This window comes from Urocitellus parryii, chromosome 15, assembly GCF_045843805.1.
Source record: "Urocitellus parryii isolate mUroPar1 chromosome 15, mUroPar1.hap1, whole genome shotgun sequence".
Lineage (NCBI taxonomy): Eukaryota > Metazoa > Chordata > Mammalia > Rodentia > Sciuridae > Urocitellus > Urocitellus parryii.
This window is the reverse complement of record NC_135545.1, coordinates 12,864,327-12,882,386: the sequence shown is the minus strand read 5'-3', so window position 1 is coordinate 12,882,386 and position 18,060 is coordinate 12,864,327. Positions and strand designations below refer to the sequence as shown.

Genomic DNA, 18,060 nt, shown 5'->3' with positions numbered 1-18,060 from the left:
TGGGTTGGACATGGTGTGGGATAACACTGCTTGCACCATGGCTTAGATGTTCATTGCGGAGGGAGTTTGTCATGGCATACTTTGTGATAGTGCTTGAGCATCACGTGTGTAACACTAATGTTGCTGTGATTGTGGTGTGTGAGTGAGTCCTGTGTGGAGGACAGCATCTTTGGAATGTGTGACACTGTTGCTTGTGAGTATTCTGTATCTTTGGTGATTATATAGGTGAAGCTGGTATGAGAAACCAAGGCCAAGGTAGGGGAATTGGGGCCTATGAGTGCACCCTGGGTGTGTACCTGGTTTTATATATGCATGCCCGAGGCCTGGAAGTTGGAGGCAGTGACTCACTGTTCTGTTGCTTGCCAAATGAAGTGTGTTTTGGTGTGAATTTAGTTTCTCTTATACACCGTGTGTGTGTCTCTGAGGACCATGGACCTTTGTGCAACCCTGACTCATAAGCATACTTGATATGGGTGTGTATCCCCCGCCCCCCCTCCCCGCCCGCTGGGTCCAGATGAATCGTTGACACCGTCTTGTGGCCTGCCAAAGAAAGGTGTAGCCCTCTGAGGACAGTGCCAGCTGCTCTCCCACCTAGTCAGCTTTATCCAGCCTCCCTTGCCCCCCCTGCCCCATGCCTGAGCTCCCCAGTTGCTCTGCCGGGGCCCTGGCGGAGCGGGGTGGAGCATTCAAAATGACCTTATCTGAGTACTCCTCCCGGGAGGTGTGGTCCAATATTATAGAAAAGATGGGGTTGGTTGTACCAATGTCTCCTCTGCATAGCTTTCTCAGATTTCTTTATTCCGACTTTCACAAGTGTTCCGGGAGGGCAGGGCGCAGCGGGTCATGTAAATATACATTTTGCACATCTGTTTTAGTCTACTTAAGGACGTCCCTCACTTTCCCCCTCCGATATAAAAAATGACTTGCAAATTTACATGCATTTTCCAACTAGTTGCACAGCCATTTCTCAGTATCCCCATTCTTAGTCTGTGAGAAGGAGATATCTGCCTATGTAAGTGAGTTATGTGCATGTCGCGGACCCACCCAGCTGCTCCTTTTCCCGCAGTATCTCAGCTGGGAGGGGTGGGCCCTGCCATGTAAATAATTCATTTGCATGCCCCGCCCATGACTCCGGTTTTAACATGCAGAGAAATGCCCTCCTCCCTGATGCAGCCCCTCAGACTATGTTACTCCTCCCAGGAGAAAGGGGCGAGGCGGAGAATGCAAATAAGTCTGGCGTCGGCGACGGGCCCACTTTTACTTTCTGGAGAGGGGTGTTCTGGATTTTTTCGCATTGCCCCGCGGAGCTTGCGCCTGCGCACGCACCGTCTCTTTCGCCGGGGCGCGGTCACGTGCCTACCGGGCGAGACGGGGGCGGAGCGTCGCGGGTGGTGGGGGCGGGGTATGGCGCGCTGTGCGGCGCTGGGCGGCTGGCACAAACGGCGGCGCCGGGGTCGGAGGAAAAAGCTCGGTGAGGAGGTCTCCGGAGAGGAACGGAGAGGAAAGGAGAAGGAGCCGGAGTCGGGGCGTCGGCGCGCGCCGGGCTTGGTGTGGGGGCGCGCGCCGGACACGCGGTGGCGGGCCCCGGCGACCTGGGGAGGGGGAGGGTGGGTGGGGGAGGAAACGCGCGCCGGGCACGTTGGGTGCCGGCCGTTGTGGGGGGGAGGCGGCGGGTAATGCGTACGGGGCGGGGGAAGGGGAGGGGTACGGGGTCCGAGTGACTTCTAGGCCTTGCTTTCGTCACCCACTGCGCCCCGAAGGGCTTCAGGGCTTGCACCCAAGGGGCTTGGGAGCAGGACTCTTTTCCCTTGTCCTGTCTGTACCCGAGTGTGTACATTCTTCTCTGTCCTTGCGACTGTCGCTGTGTGGACCCTCCTCGAGGCTCCCTTCGTCCTGACTCAGGACCTCCCTTCCGTCTGGGTGTGTGTCCGCCCCCAGCAGGCTTCCTCTTGGGCACAGGTCGACCCCACCACCTTGTTGTGACTGGTCGTCTTGGGCCTTCCTTCCCAGTTTCCCTCCGGTCTGTTTTTCTGCCTCCGGACTCCCCCTTTTCTTTGCCTGTTGATCCCCTGAACTCTTGAGTTTATCCGGATCCCCTATTCTGTTTCCGTAGACCCCCACATTTTTGTGTCTCCGAAGCTTCCAGGCTTCTACTCCCCCCTCCACCATTCCTATTCTATCCCGGGTCCCCTCCCTCTTCTCTGATTGTGGATGCTCTTCCTCCCCCAAACCTCCCGCTGCTGTCCTCTCTGGGTCATCTACACTGACTCTCGCCTCTCACTGTTCTTTTCCCCAACTTGACCTCAGATTGTGGGGGGGGGGTCTCTGTAGCCAAGTCTCCTGGCATCTTCATTAATGCCCTTAGCATTTCCACCCCTTCCCCAACCTACCTGCCTCTAACGCGTCTCACCTCCCTTTTTTTCTCCCTTTCTCTCCAGCTACCCTGACGTGTCCCTTCCCAAGCCTCTAGGGACAACAGTGGACTTGGGGACCAGCGAGCACCCCCAGGGCACAAGAGGAGCCTCTGCTGCCTGCCCTGCCTCACCCTGCCCCACAACAGGCCCAGGGGCCCCCATCTGCATCAAGTGGAGGAGGCGGAGGAGGGTGGCACCATGGGCCCGGGCCGTGCCCTCCATGCCCGGGAGATGAAGACATTGCTGCCATGGACAGCCCGTGCCAGCCGCAGCCCCTGAGTCAGGCTCTCCCTCAGTTGCCGGGGTCTGTGTCAGAGCCCTTGGAGCCCAGCCCGGTCAAGATGGGGGTAGAGAGTTATCTGCCCTGTTCTCTGCTACCCTCTTACCACCGTCCAGGAGCGCCTGTTGAGGCCTCGGCAGGGAGTGGGACCTCCAGAGCCACAGCCACCTCCACCACTGCCAGTCCTTTGCAGGAGGGCTTTGGTGGACATGATGGTGGTGAGCTATGGCCGCTACAGAGTGAAGGTGCTGCGGCGCTGGTCACCAAGGAGTGCCAGCGACTGGCAGCCCAGGGAGCCCGACCTGAGGCCCCAAAACGGAAATGGGCAGAGGATGGTGGGGATGCCCCTTCACCAGGCAAGCGGCCCTGGGCCAGGCAAGAGAACCAGGAGGCAAAGGAGGAGGATGTCAGGGGTTGTGGCAGTGGCAGTGGCAATGGCAGCCGTGAGGCAAATGCTAGGATGAGGGAAGAAGCCCTGCCCTCCACACCTGAACGCCTGGCTCTGGACTACATTGTGCCTTGCATGCGGTACTATGGCATCTGCGTCAAGGACAATTTCTTGGGGGCAACACTGGGAGGCCGTGTGCTGGCTGAGGTGGAGGCCCTGAAGTGGGGTGGGCGCCTGCGTGATGGGCAGCTAGTGAGCCAGCGGGCAATCCCACCGCGCAGCATTCGTGGGGACCAGATTGCCTGGGTGGAAGGCCACGAGCCAGGCTGTCGGAGCATCGGTGCCCTGATGTCCCATGTGGATGCTGTAATCCGCCACTGTGCTGGGCGGCTGGGCAGCTACGTCATCAATGGGCGCACCAAGGTAAGGCTAGTTGAGCCTTCTGTGGAGGAACTTGATAGCACTTTTGTTTGTTGAATGCCTAGCGCTCTGGCAATGGGTGGATTTGGACACGGACTTCTGGGGACCCCGTAGGTTTAGGCAGCTATACTGTGGGGAAGACGCCAAGGGGAGGGGTCTCTGCCTTCCCTGTGGGGGCTTGATTTGTGCACTTACCAACCAGAGGTCTGACCTAGAGCCACATGGTTCTTGGTATTCCAGGAATCCTCCTGGAGGACCCAATGAGAACTGCTGCCACTTGCCGACTCGTACCTGTACTTGGGCCATGTTGGGGTCCCTGGCCCTTAGCGTCTTACTGTGGGGCCACAGACTGAAAATAATCAGTGTAGACAGTCCCATGTTGCTGCCTCTAGCAGTCCCTGTCCTTATCCTTCCTTGTTGTCCTGTCCTCTCATCTGCCCCTTTGCTGGCCTATCTTGTCCATCCTGTCTCCCAGGTGGGAATACCTGAAGATGGAGCTGGAGGGTGGCAGTGGTAAGATGAACCCTGGCCGAGGGGGGGGCACTGCCTGCCATTCTGACAGGCTACCCTGGGTTGCATTATGCCCTGTGAGCCTGCTGCATTGAGGACTCACAGTGCCATCTAATTCTGTAGATGGCATTGGGTGACTGCATGGTGGCCTAGGTGCAGCTCCTGTTACCATCTTTCCCAGCCCTTCCTGCCCTAGTTTCTCTCCAACATCTCTCTGTCTTGTGTGTCACTTCATACTTGTCTGTCTCTAGTCTCCTCCTGTGACCCTCTGTCCTTACGTGTCTTTCCTTGCTGTAGTATAGTAGTCCTCTCTTTAGGGAGTCTGAGCCTTTTTGAGAGTCTGCCAAAAGCTCCAGACCCTCCTTTAAGAAAAGTGCCCATTTGGTTGGAGTTTGTGGCCAGTTGTCAGGGCCTCATGGGCCTCTAGCTGCCCATTCAAGACCCGGGGGTCAGATCCCTGTACAGACAATAGTCCATAAGGCCTTTCTGGCCTGCTTACGTGATCATTCTCTCCCTGGAAGGGCATGAGGGCCCTGGCCTTGAGTTCAAGGCTTGGTGTTGTTTGGACAAGGTCTATGGGGAGTGCTCGCTGCTCAGCACTGGCAAATCCTGGCTGATGGCACTGACTGTGTTCTGCCCTGTGAGTGGGAGGCTGTGCTCCTTGCGTCTCCTCTCTCCTCTCATGTCCGTCCCTTCTTGGGTTCTTCCTCTATTGCTTTCCTCTCGGGCTAGAGCTGGCTCAGGGTCCAGGGCTCCCCCGGGGCCCAGGCTTATTTCCTCCCCACCCCAGCTGGAACTTGTCCTACTTCCCTCTCCCTCCCGTTACTTGATAGCTGGAGAGCCAGATCGGCCCCTCCCTGGGCTTGGCTCCTGTGCAGGCCACATCAGTGGGGCCTCCTGTCTTAGCAGCTTCACTCTGGTGTCAGCCCTTGGAGGAGGGAAGTCCAGGAGAGCCGAGTGGCCTAGGATGGGACAGGCTAGTCCCCAGGTAGTTGGGGGAAGAAGGTTTGAGGGAACAGGTTGTTTATCTTTGCCTCTAGAACCCATCTGGATGTGCTTGGGGACAGGGCCTCAGCTAGGATTAGGAGGGAAGAAGTTGTTAAGGTTTGGGTAACCCTTATTCCTGGGGAGGTAAGAATAGGCCAAGCTGGTGGGGAAGGAAGGGGAGGAGCCAGCCCAGTGCCTCCAAAGGGCCATGTCTGGGCTCCTTTCCCTAGGCTCTGGAGTGAGACTGTGGGATCCTGAGGTGGGTGGCAATGGGAACATAGATCACCAGTGTGGCTACAGCCAGTAGTAACCTGTTCCTCTGTCATTTCTGAGTAGAACTCCTCTGTCCTACCTTGCCTTCTCTCCTTGGTCCCACTGCTTGGTTGACCTGCAGCTGGGAGAGAGTTGGCTCCTGCTGGCATCACGGGCTACCCAAGGAGACCCTAGGGAAGGTCTAGCTGGCCCCTATTTGCCTATTTAAGAGCAGCTTGGACATGGGACTTGCTGTCATCGGCTGGGTTCATTGCTTTGGACTTCGTGCGCATGCATGTGTGTGTGTGTCTCTGTGTGTCTGTCTGGTGGTGGTAGGGCTCTCGTCATCAGTAGTCTTTTAACTTTTAGTGTCCTGGCTGTGATTATACCTGCTTGTTCCCTGAGATGGAAGAGCAACTTTCCTCACCGCCACTCTGTTGTCCTTGTGGGCAAGGCTTTTCCTCTTGAGGGTAGGATTCAGGGGAGTGCTCCCAGTCAGCAGAACGAGCACCAGGCACCCGGGAGGTAGGCCTGGCCCCAGGGGCCTAATGGGGCTGCTTTTCAGATCAGTACTGGGTAAACAGGAACCTGTGCTGCCTTTGCATTGAGAGGAGTAGAATGGACAGTCAGCTAGAGTACTTCAGGTGACTCTCAATCCAGGTCTTGAATAGCCAGGACCACCAGGGGAAGAGTACTCCAGTCAGGTGGTATACAGGCTTTGTGATGGGGATGAGGTAGATCTGTTGAGGCTTGGGGCAGATAACGGGGATGACGCAGTTTCATGGCTGTGGAGGTCACAATTGGGAATTTGTTTTTTCTCAGAATATGGTGGAGAGCTGGGGAAAGGGTCTCTGACTGCTGTGTGGGGAAGAGGGTATGTTGTGTCCCCTCCCATCCATCCATGTGCAGAACCAGCATGATCTCTGGTTGGATACCCAAATGGGCAGGCATTGTCCATCTCTAATCAGTGACTCACTGATTCCAAGCCACCAGGCCATGGCCAAAGCCATGTTCCTTCTTGCCAGTGAGTGGTCACTCATAGTGTCATACTATCTGCAGGGAGTGAGCAGCACAAAAAGGATTCTCTTTGTGGGGCCAGGGTTTTCCTGGGGGTCTCTTCTCACTGTGGTACCCCGGTGCTGCCAGAGAGAAGATTGGTTCTCCACTGCTGGGGAGCCTTAGGTGGTGGTAGCCCTCCCGGCCTCTTTCCCAGGGCAGCATTTGTGGTGGATCAGGTGGACGTTTGATAAGAGAGTCTAACATCCACACATATTCCAGATGAGCCCTGGAAATATTTGAGAAGGGGTCCTGGGAGGAGGAAGTGGGATTGAGTTGATCTGCCTGTTACGGAGTGCTTGGCAAACCTGTTTTGGCGGCAGATGCTGATCTGTTTGATTATGAGTGTTTATCTCAGGGTTGTCCTTCCGGGTGAGGCCTGTAGGTATAGCTGAGCATTGGTGGGGTGCCCTAGCCAGCAGAGTTGTATCTGGGTGGTGGGGTCAAGACAGATGGTGCTGACGTGGAAGAAGCTGAAGGGTTTTGTTTTAGCTAGTTCTCCCATTTGCTTTAAACCTCCTCCAACTCTCCCAGTGGAATGGGTTTGGGGAGAGGGTGGATAGGGACTTTTTTTTTTAAAGTGGCATTTCACTCTGTACTCTTTAGTTCTTCCATCATGTGGCCACAGGTGCTGAGTGTCTTCCTAGACATTGGTTATCTTATTCCATTCCCACAACAACCTGTGAAGTCAGCTTCATTCCCAGGCTGTGTAACCTTAGGCAGAGAAGCTAAGTTACCTTCCTGAAGTCCCAGCCTGTGTGGCAGCACTGAGACTTGAACATGGGAATTGGGTCTGCAGCAGTAGTATGACCCTTTCCTTTATATCACACCTACCTCTTAGCTCCCTAGTGACAAAGATCCCAGGATACTGGCTACGGATGGTGAGGCCTGGGCAAGGGGACTGGTAGCCATCAGGCAGAGGAAGCAAGAACTCTGTAGCTAGACCAGTGCCCTCAGTATCCAAGACCCAGGGTGAGTGCTGTTAGATCTGTGGTCTAGAATTTGCAAAGTTCTGTGTTCGGAGAGATTAATTGTGTTGCTGGAAACAAGGTGTTGATTAACTCCATTTTACAGTTGTACTTGAGGCCCATTCAGATGGTGGGACTCTCCAGGGTCACTTAGCAAATTTGGAATTGGAATTAGGTCTCATTTTTCTTGAGGTTCAAGGTTTTCATTCCTGTTCAGATATATGAAACGGATCACTTTAGCCAAATTCTTTGTAGTCAAGGGCACTGGTTCTCAGTGTTGCTGTATGTTAGAATTACCCCCAGGAACTTTTAAAATTGCAGGCCCCATCTTAGACCAAACCATCAAAACTTCTGAAATTAGGGCAACCTGGGCCTCTGTGTCTCAAGGCCTCTGAGGAGATAGCACTTTACAGCAAAGGTTGAGATGCCATGGCCTAGCGCTGTGAGACTGTGTTTGGGCCCATGTAAAAATGATTAAATTGGTTTTTGCTATATTGAAATGTCTGAGGTAGGGTTAGAGTATCTTTAAGAAATCATACCATATTTATTTACTGGACTCCATCTGGGTACCACGTCCTGGGTGTGTGTGTGGTGGGGGAACTGAGGCTTTTGATGGACTTGAGAATGCAGTCTTGGCGGAAATAGAAGAAAGTCCTTGGAGCCCAGTACACTCAAGGAATCCAGGGGAAGATAAGGAGCAGGAATGGTGTGAACAAGGCTGTTTCCCAAGATGTCCCTGCCTAGTCTTGGTAAACCACCTCCCTCCATCTCTGCCAGGCCATGGTGGCGTGTTACCCAGGCAACGGGCTAGGGTACGTGAGGCACGTTGACAATCCCCACGGCGATGGGCGCTGCATCACCTGTATCTATTACCTGAACCAGAACTGGGATGTTAAGGTAGGATGTGGGGGTGGGACTGTGCTTTCCACTCCATTCCACTCCCAGCTCAGATTGTAGCCTTCTATTCCTCTTCTCAGCCTACAGGGGGGGTGGTACAATCTGTGGGCTCTTCCTGGGAAATAGCCCCTCCTTCCCTAGCTAACAGTGTGGTGGGAACTCCCCCCCTTTCCCGGAATGGTGCTGTCTGCCCAGCCCCACCCAACCTTGTAATGAGCTCTCTCCCCCTTTTCCTGTCTTTAGTAGCTTCCTGCCCATCTCCATGGTGATGCAGACTCTGGGCTGTCATTCTTTTTAAGAGCCTGAGTGGTGGGAGTGATATGTGCTGGCACTACGCCCCCTTGTGGGCACCTGGGTGCAGTGCAAAGCAGAGGCTCCAACTTAGACTAGCCAGCCTGGTCCTTTCCTCCCCCAGGTGCATGGTGGCCTGCTGCAGATCTTTCCTGAGGGCAGGCCTGTGGTAGCCAACATCGAGCCTCTCTTTGACCGGTTGCTCATTTTCTGGTCTGATCGACGGAACCCCCATGAGGTGAAACCAGCCTATGCCACCAGGTATGACTCTTATGGGGATGTGCCTAGTGCTCCACCTGTACTCCCTTTGTGTCAGTCTTCACTGTCTCTCAGAGTGACCAGGGAGTGATGAATTGCTGAGAGAAGTCCTAGGTGGGAATAGAAGCAGGTGGCTCAAAAGGGTGGACTCCAGCGTCACTGGATATGGTGACTGGAATTGAAGAAAACTGATTTCAACTGCCCTGGTCCCCAGGTACGCCATCACTGTCTGGTATTTTGATGCCAAGGAGCGGGCAGCAGCCAAAGACAAGTATCAGCTAGGTATTTGCTTCCTCTTCCCTCATATCCTTCCTGTTCCCTATACTCCCTTGGCCTCAAGCTACCCATATGCCTTCTTAGTTTTTTGCTGCTGGTGGTGGTGATGCTCGAAGTGAAACCTATGCTTGGTCACTGAACTGCATCCCCTGCCCCACTAATTTTGAGCCTCATTTATTTATTTATTTATTTTAGTTGTAGTTGGGCACAATACCTTTATTTTAATTATTTTATATTTGGTGCTGAGGAGCGGACCCAGGGCCTCGCATGTGTTAGGCAAGCGCTGTACTGCTGAGCCACCACCCCAGCCCAATTTTGAGTCTCTTAAATTTTTTGAGTCCCACCACTCATTCTTCCTCATCTTTCCTTAGCTTGCTTTCCTGGTAACCCCAAAATGTGCCTTATTTCTTCCTGATCCTCTCCCTGTCTTCCAGGGTTTTCCTTGGCCTCTTTGACCCTTCCCTGATGCCTCACATTCTCTTGTCCCCCTGTCACCCTCAGCATCTGGACAGAAAGGTGTTCAAGTACCTGTATCACAGTCAACCACGCCCACCTAGTGGCCGGCCCTAGAGCTGCATGGACCGACAGCTCGCCAGACTTCAGGAGAGCCCGGGCCCTGCAGCAGCCCACAGTCTTAGTGCCTGCTCCTTCCCTGCCACTGCTGCTGCTTCTGGCTTGCCTCTGTCCTGCCGGGCATGGAGGGCTCTGTGCATCGCTGAGGACCAAGAAGGAGGAGTGATCTTTGCTGCTCTGTGAGGAGAGCTGGGGTTATGACGTGGGCAGTGGCCAGTGTTGGGAGCTACCATTACTGAAGCTGGAGACCTGTGTCCTGTCCTGTGTGGTCATTACCCTGTTGGGTGTAAGAGCTGAGAAGAGGCAGGATTTGGGGTTGAGGTGAGTCATGGCCTCTCGCTGGCAAAGGTTTGGGGAGGTATCCCCAAGTCCCCCATTCCTCCAGCCTGGAATGTGAAGTGACTCCCCAATCCCTTTGGCCATGGCACCTTTTGGACTGGGCTGCCGCTGCTTGGGCAGGATAAGGTGCCAAGAGAAGCATGGGTATGGAAGTCCTGACAGCCAAGAAATAAATAAAAATTTACCTCAGAGCTGCAAATGTCTGACTCCCTCATAATGAGACCGTCTCCATCTGTGATTTGGGCCCTTTATTGACCAAGGTGGGGAAAGAGATGTGAGGGCCAGGGAGGCCAGTGGGACAGAATCTGACTTCAGCGTGCCATCAGGTGGAGCTGGAAGGTTGGGGGGACGTTGCCCAGGCCAGTGCACTGTGGGGTGAGGTTTATGTTGCTGGGGCTCTCCACAGGGAGCAGGCGGAACCTCTGCAGGATGGCCGTAAGGAAGAGGAAGATCTCTGAGCTGGCAAGGCCTGCGCCCAGGCACATGCGCTTTCCTAGGGACAGGGTGCATGGTGAGCATCTCATGCTTCCTAGAGCCTGTGAAGCCTGGTGGCCTCCTGGCCCAGACCCACTCAGACCTGGAGCAAAAGGCATGAAGGCTTCATTGCTCTGGAACTCTCCCTTTTCATCCAGGAAATTGTTGGGGTTGAAACAGTCAGGGTCCTTGAATTGGGTGGAGTCCCGGTGCGCAGAAACGAGCAAGGGAATCACCATGGTGCCCTAGGGGGTACACACGGCTCAGGTTACCAGCAGAATTATAGACACTGCCCTTGCCTCATCCTTTTGCACTCTGCCCCTACTGGGGATGGAACCTAGAGCCTCATGCATGTTAGGCACGTGTTCTACCACAGCTGTATACGTCCCCAGTCCACAAAAGACCCCTTTATTTTTTAGAGATGGGGGGTCTCCCTGTGTTACCAAGGCTGGCTTCAGATCCCACCTTAGCCTCCAGATTATCTGGGACTTCAGGTACAGGTCACCATGCCTGTCCTAAGGCTGGTTTTAAAAACCCCACTGGGGAGCTGGATGTGGCTCTGTGGTAGAGCAATTGTCTGGTGTGCGAGAGTCCCTGAGTTCGTTCAGTCCCAGCACCAGCCCCATGAAAACAAGTATGTGGGAAAGCTTGTCTTTTTTTTCTCTCCTTTTTGGTGTGTCATTTGGCACTACCCTCTGAAAACAGTCACTCCCACAATAGTCTAGGACAGGTGCTTACCCTGCCCAGTCCTGTACAGAATCCCCAGGCTCTGTGCTCACCTTGGGCAGAAAGTGGCTCCGGAGGTGGGTGTCCCGTGTGAGGGCACGAGGCAGCCCCAGGGGCAGCACGCTAATGAAGCGCTGAATCTCATGCAGCACTGCGTTGGTGTAGGGCAGATGCACCCGGTCCTCCAGGCGGGGGGCACAGGCCCGACCTACCACGGCATCCAGCTCCGCCTGCACTTTGGCTGGACAGATGTTTGTGAGACACGCTATCCAGACCCAGAGTTAAACCCCCCCACCCCAGCTTCTCATATTGGGTATCTACAGCTCACAGACCTGCCACCTCTGGGTACTTGAGCAGAATGAGGAGCCCATAGCGCAGGGTGGTGCTAGTGGTCTCCGTGCCACCAAAGAAAAGGTTGTGTGTGGTCATCACCAGGGTTTCCTCCTGGAAATGACTTTCTGGGTCCTGCTGTTCCTGTGGGCACAGATGAGTGCTGTCATGTGTCAGATATCTGCTGGTGGGCCCTGTGGATAGGGTTTAGGATAGCTGGGGCCAGCACCTTATCCATCTGATCAAGGAAGCAATCAATGAAGTCCCGGGGCTCCCCAAACTGTCTTGTCTCCTGATGCTGCTGGATTTGCTCAGAAATGAAGACTCGAAGCTCTTCAAAGTTTCGGAAGATTTGATGATGGGGGCCAGGAAGCCAGTCCAGGAGGGAGGGGAAAATGTTGTACATCTGGGGAGACAGGGCTCAATAGGGCTTTGGACAAGGCCTCTAGGCTTTCGTTTCCCTTGAGGGGAGATTGGACCAGGACTTTGATGTTAGTAGATTTCTAGAACTCTTCCAAGAATCTAAGACTCCCATTCTAATGATCCATTGTAGGTAAGGCTATGTGCATACTCTCTCACCTCACCCCACCTGGAACTCATGATTCGAAAATTGTCATGGAAGAGCTCCAGGAGCCTCAGGAACTCTGGATCCCCATAGCCATAGTGCTTTCCAAAGACAACGGAACAGATAACGTTGGATACAGCATTATCCAGTAGCTGGCGGGGGTCGAACGGGGTTCCTGGAGTTGGATGGGAAGAACCATGTGTAATAACTCTGGTGCAACCACCAGCTAGCTCCTTGGGCCTACAGGAGCTCCTTGAACTTGCTCTACCCAAACCTTTTCTTAGCCTTCTTGGCAGTCCATTGGCCACCCCCATTCCCAGGCCCTTCTGCTTTTCCTGTCAGGCCCCACCAATGGTAGCTTGAAATTCTCCAAGCAGACAAGCCGCCTCCTCCAGGATGTGCTCCTCAATGGATCGTGTACCCATCCCAAACTCCTTGAGCGCTCCAAGTGCAAAATTGCGCAGTGTTCGCCAGCGTGGTCCGTTGGAAAACGCTATGCCTAAGGTGAAGACAGAAAAGGGGGAGTGGCTGGGCATGATGCAGTTTGTAATCCCAAAGACTCAGAAAACCAAAGCAGGTGGATCACAATTTCGAGACCAGCCTGAGCAACTTATTGAGAACCTTATTCAAAATTTTAAAAAGGGATGGGGATGAAGCTCAGTGGTAGAGTGCCCCTTGCGTTCAATCTCCAGTACTACAAAAAAGGGGAGTGGGGATGGTGGTGGCGGCCACGCTCCATCTAGGCGCGCCCTGTCACTAGCTACTAGGCCCCTTTTGGGGCCTCCAACTTGAGGATAATCCTACTTCCTCATAATACTTCATGGTTCCCCCACTCCTCCCTATATTGGAATCGAACCCAGAGCCTCATGTATTTGACTTCCCGCCTTGGCCTCCTGAGTGGCTGGGATTCCAGGCGAGCGTCACAGCGCTGATTAAAAAATAAATAAACAAATTATATATATATCTTTATTTATTTTTATGTGGTGCTGAGGATCGAATCCAGTGCCTCGCATGTGTGATGCAAACGCTCTGCCACTGAGCCACAACCCCAGCCCGCAGCACCGATTTTTGTGGTGCTAGGTATGGAACCCAAGGCCTCACAGACACTAGAAGAGCACTCTACACTGAGCTACACCGCCAGGTCTTGCTTTGATTCTGTATCAGACCACTCAGTTGTCAACCTTATGGGCCCTATTTACATATTGATCCCACCTGGATCCTTGATCTGGGTTTGCTCTTTTAAATTTTAACTCGTGGGGCTGGGGATGTGGCTCAAGCGGTAGCACGCTCAGCACCACATACAAACAAAGATGTTGTGTCTGCCGAAAAATTTAAAAAACTAAATAAAATTCTCTCTCTCTAAAAAAAAAAAAAAAGAAAGAAAGAATGGATAGGATTTGAACAAAAATCCTGGAGAGAGGCCTGGGAATATAGTTTTTTTCTTTTTTTTTAATAAATAAATAAATTTTGACTCGTTGCCTCTTCTCTCCTATTGGCATGAGGAACCTAGATCGGGCCCCTGCGTGTGCCCCACCCTGTCTGCACTGTTGTGGTTACCATCGTTCTCTATTGGCCCCGCCCCAATTGCCCGGTTCCATCCTTTATCCACCCAAACTGGCTGGTCCAGGTCTTTACTTCTACCCCTTGGGCCTCACCGTTTCCGCGTGTGAAGCGTTGGAAGACCGGCATGGCTTCTCGGCCAGAGAAGGTATCCGCCTGTAGCACCAATGCATCCCGCAGCGCTTCATAGCCACACAGCACCACGGCAGGGCGCGGGCCCAGCCACACAGTGAACACTGGACCCCAGCTGCGGGAGAGCTGCGGGGAATCAGTGCTCAGCGAGACCTGCTCCAGGCTCCTGATCCTCCCCCTCCACCAAGACCCCAGAGCCCCCATCTCTCTCCCTCAGACCCAGAAGTCCCCATTTCAACCCCTCATTCCGCGGGTCGAGGAGTTCAGCTCCCTAGCTCCCAACTTCCTCCTCCCTCGGATCCAAGAGTCCAGGTCCCCAACCCTTCAGCTGTCTTCATTCAGCCAACCAGGAGTTGTAACCCTCAATCCCACCTCCAAGAATCCAGAATTCTGTTTCACCACCCGCCGTCGGGCTACCTTCATGAGAGCACGGTCCAGGCCTCCGGACTCCAGCTGCAACAAGTTCCCCAGCAATCCAAGCGGCCTGGGCCCGGGGGTAAGCCCCTCCCTATATGAACTCGGTGGACGCCCCAACCCCACCAGGCCAGCGCCAGCACCAGGAGTGATAAGAGCAACGTTGCAACTCCAGTGATCAGCATGCCTGAGACCTTTGCCGCCTGCACCTGCCTCAGATCCTTCGCTGCTATTAGGTTGACTTGTTATTAGGTTGATTGGCGGTGGGAGGGGCAAGTGTCTGCTGAGAGACAATCCCAGAAAAAACTGAATTAGGACTTGGGACAGGCTGTTCCAGAATGTGGCCCACCTTCCCACCCTTCCTGATCTTGCCAGATCCAGCCTTCCTTCCTGGCACAGGGCCCAGACCTGGGTGGAGTAAAATGGGCAAGCCTGCAGAGGCTGAGCCCTGGAGTTTTTTTCTGGGATTGTCTCTCAGCAGCTGCTCTTTCTAAAGATTTTCCAATCCCCAGTCTCCACTCCACTTCCACCCCCAGCCCTAGCACTAGCTCTTCTGTGTCCTGGCTCCTGCTGATATGTGTCTCTTTGACTTTTTTTTTTTTTTTTTTTTTTTTAATGTGGTGCTGGGGATTGAACCCACGGCCTCATGTATAGGAGGCAAGCACTTGTACAACTGAGTCACACCCCCGCTTCCCCATTTAATGTCAGTCTGCCATTCTCATTCAAAACAACTGACCAAGTGCACCCTCTCGAGCCCCTGTCACCTTTGGGTCCATCTTACTTGGCCTGTAGATGTGTACTCCTCAATCCCCTGACCACCTCTGGACCAGTGTCCCAAATGCTGTACACGGTACCTCTTGTTGCTAAATACACTCTTGAATCCAAAATATGTCTCTAAAACCATGCTTGGCCATGTGTCCATTGACCTGACACTCCTTTACCTTGTGCCTGTGATTTTCAAGGACTTACTCTTGAGCCTTTGTCACTTCCATAGCTCTTGGAACCCAGTATGTTGCACGGGTCTCCTTTGCATTTGACTCCTCCAACCTCATGGTGCCCATCAGCCTGGAACTTCTGTGCCTATCATTGTGACTTCTGGGTGCCTTTTCATATGGCGACCCCTTGGTACCCCTACCTATGTCCTGCTCAATATTCCTGCCATCGTGATTCTCAAAGCTCTGGCCCCCAAATGTCCTGTGACACTGCTGCTGTGCTCCTTGGTGTCCAGTCCCCCAAATCCCTCAGCAGACATTACTGTTTGAGGTCAGGCCATGACAGCAGGCAAACTGAACCTACATCTTCCCCTGTGCTTGGGTGGCACAGGCTGGAGGGGTCTGACTCCAGCCTGACGAGTCAGGGAGTCAGGGGTGGGAGTGGGGGTTGAATTAGGACTTGGGACAGGCTGTTCCAGAATGTGGCCCACCTTCCCACCCCTCCCGGTCTTGCCAGATCCAGCCTTCCTGCCTGGCACAGGGCCCAGACCTGGGTGGAGTTAAATGGGGGAAGTCTGCAGAGGCTGAGCCTGGAGTTTTTTTCTGGGATTGTCTCTCAGCATCTCTATTTTTGTTTCATTTCTCAGTATCTCCCTCAGTCTGTCTGTTCCCCTGTTCATCTTTCACTCTTTCTGCCTCTATCTCCCTCTCTGTCCCTGCTCGTCTCGTCTCTATTTATGTCTGTGAGCTCTCTCTCTTTCCAGTGTTTGTCTATCTCTCTCTCTGTAGCTCTCTGTCTCTACCTGGCAGGGGCTGAGGGGCAGGACCCCTTCTCAGAGGTGCTAACCCCACTAATGGCTGGGGTGCATCTGCATGCAGTAAAGTCCATGATGGGTCCTCTGTGTTAGGGTCAGAGCCTTTTCTCTACCCTCTTGATTTTCTTCCAATTCTGTAGGGTTGCCCCTGGAATCCCAGCTCTTTAAGAGAGGGATTCCATCTTGTTCACTTCTGTGCCCTAAAATAGTGCTCAGTGGTGAAGGCGATCCCCCACTCACTGTCTTGACAGGGTCACAGTGAGAAAAAGTGTTGGCAAAGCCGCTCTCCCACTGTCTTGACAGGGTCACAGTGAGGATGAATGCTGGCAAAGCCACGCTGGTTGGTGGGTAACCGAAACCATGAGACCCTTTTTTATGTAATTGGGACTTTGCATTTTCATGCTTATGTTTCTCACAGGAGGCATGAGTATGTTAAATGCCAAACAAATCAAATTTCAGATGGCTAGAACAGAACAGGTAGTTCATGCCTTGGAGGCTGTTCTACTACCCCTCAGCATATCAAGGACAAAGTAAAAGGCTATTCTTCTATCTTAGTACATTGTGGACAAACCTAATAACGGACAACAATCAATCCTCTGATAGGTCATGAGAACTAGTGCACCTTGACTGAGAAACAAACTCTTTGAGAACTAGTATACCTTGACTGAGAAACAAAGAAACTCTTTGAGAAAGCACCTCAACCAGTTTTATGAGAATAAATTTAGGAATTAATTAAAATAGCTTTATAAGACACAGTTTTAGAATAATGTTAGAAATATTATTTTATTTAGATTCTTAAGTTTAGAAATTCTTAAGTCTTTAGTTGTATAGGTTTCTGATATGTTTTAAGGATGATTCATAAACTTTAGGATATTTTAAATATAAGATTTAAAGGGACTTTTTTAGATGTGAATTTTAGATTAAAAATAAAGTACAAGTGTACTTTAGGTTAATGATTGGTTAGGAGACTTAGAGTCTGGTTACGTAGTTTGGCATTAGTTAATAAGAAAATAACATATCTTGGGGAAAATAGTAAATCTTGGGAAAATCTGAAGGATGTAAATTGGTGACATGTTTTATTGATGATTCTGTACTTTTGATGATTGTATGGCTGGGGGTCATATCCTGGAAGGATGTAGATTGGTGTGCTCTCAATCATGGTTAAGGAAATGTCATGTCTTGGCAAAGTTTTAAATTATATAATTAATGACGTATTGTGAATCTATAATGATGAGAAAAATTGTAATAAAAGGGGGACCCAGAGAAAGCTGCTTTAGCTCTCTCTCTGAAGATTGCTCCTGTCTCATCTTTTCGCTGACGCCACTCATCCTTCAGGACTCCCTGGACCCCGCTGGGGCAGGACCCCGGCAGCTCAGAACATACTAGGTGCCCTGGAAATGTGTTGATTTGTCTTAATTTCTGTTTTAGAATTTCTTGTCCTCCCTCTCCCCGGGTATCTGACTCTCTTTCTGCTTAGTGCCTCTCTTTGTCTTCCTCTCACTTTCTCTGTCTCACTCCCAGTCTTTGTTTTTCAGGGTTTTTCTCCATCTTTTCAGTAACTCCATGTGTTTCTCTTTGCTGGTTCTCCATCGGCGGGAGAGATCTGACTCTCTCCATCTTTCCCTGTGTTTTTGTCCCTGGTTGGGCCCTGGGGCAGGCTCTATGGTTCACCTGTGTGGATTAAAGGGCTGATGTCACATGTGGGTCTATGATGTGTTCAGCACAACCTGTCTCAACTTCTGGATGACCTCTGATTGTAAGATCTTTCTTTTTTCCAGTAGTGGGGATTAAAACCAGGGCCCTGTACACACTAGGAAAGCACTCTCACCTCTGAATGACTTTTGGGGAAATATCATTCAGAGTAGGGCCTTCTAGATTCTGTCTTCATCTGGCTCAATGAAGTTTGTGATGCAAGAAAAACTTTAATTCAGCTTAAATAGGTTTGACTATTATAAAGATAATTTTCTAGGAAATGATACAAAAAGCCCAGAAAGGGCACATCACAGAACAAATTCTTTGGGTCCAAGACATACAATTCCCATCCCTAATGTCTTTCTTTGGGTGCAGGTCGGTTTAAAATAAGAAAAGTGAGTTACTGGCAGGTAAGCAGGCCAGACAGAGGGTGACAGAGAGGGAACAACAAACCAACGGTGAAAGAAAACTGGCACAGGGCTGATCACACAGACACTCACCAAGGACAGAG

At 52.2% G+C, this 18,060-nt stretch overlaps 2 protein-coding genes across 2 annotated transcripts; one reads left to right on the top strand and one right to left on the bottom strand.

Annotated features, from left to right (window-relative positions):
- The first annotated feature begins 1,394 nt into the window (after positions 1-1,394).
- Egln2 (egl-9 family hypoxia inducible factor 2) lies at positions 1,395-10,098 on the top strand. The gene is made up of 6 exons (XM_026411534.2): positions 1,395-1,471; positions 2,439-3,505; positions 8,053-8,172; positions 8,588-8,724; positions 8,936-9,003; positions 9,499-10,098. Exons 2-6 carry the CDS (start codon positions 2,663-2,665, stop codon positions 9,552-9,554), a joined length of 1,224 nt encoding a protein of 407 aa, XP_026267319.2. The 5' UTR covers positions 1,395-1,471; positions 2,439-2,662; the 3' UTR covers positions 9,555-10,098.
- Positions 10,099-10,157: 59 nt separating this feature from the next.
- On the bottom strand, positions 10,158-14,381 carry LOC113198703 (cytochrome P450 2F2-like). The gene is given in 10 exon segments (XM_026411550.2): positions 10,158-10,402; positions 10,487-10,628; positions 11,163-11,350; positions 11,442-11,583; positions 11,669-11,845; positions 12,019-12,179; positions 12,354-12,503; positions 13,660-13,822; positions 14,114-14,181; positions 14,184-14,381. Coding segments are annotated over 10 exon segments (1,485 nt in total). The 5' UTR covers positions 14,296-14,381; the 3' UTR covers positions 10,158-10,220.
- Between the last annotated feature and the right edge of the window lie 3,679 nt (positions 14,382-18,060).

What these genes read in the sequence shown, in the direction of transcription:
- Egln2 (XM_026411534.2), top strand. Translation starts at nt 2,663, where the DNA reads ATGGACAGCCCGTGCCAGCCGCAGCCCCTGAGTCAGGCTCTCCCTCAG. An exon ending in AAACCAGCCTATGCCACCAG is followed by an intron (nt 8,725 to 8,935) that starts GTATGACTCTTA and finishes CCTGGTCCCCAG; the next exon opens with GTACGCCATCACTGTCTGGT. An exon ending in CAAAGACAAGTATCAGCTAG is followed by an intron (nt 9,004 to 9,498) that starts GTATTTGCTTCC and finishes TGTCACCCTCAG; the next exon opens with CATCTGGACAGAAAGGTGTT.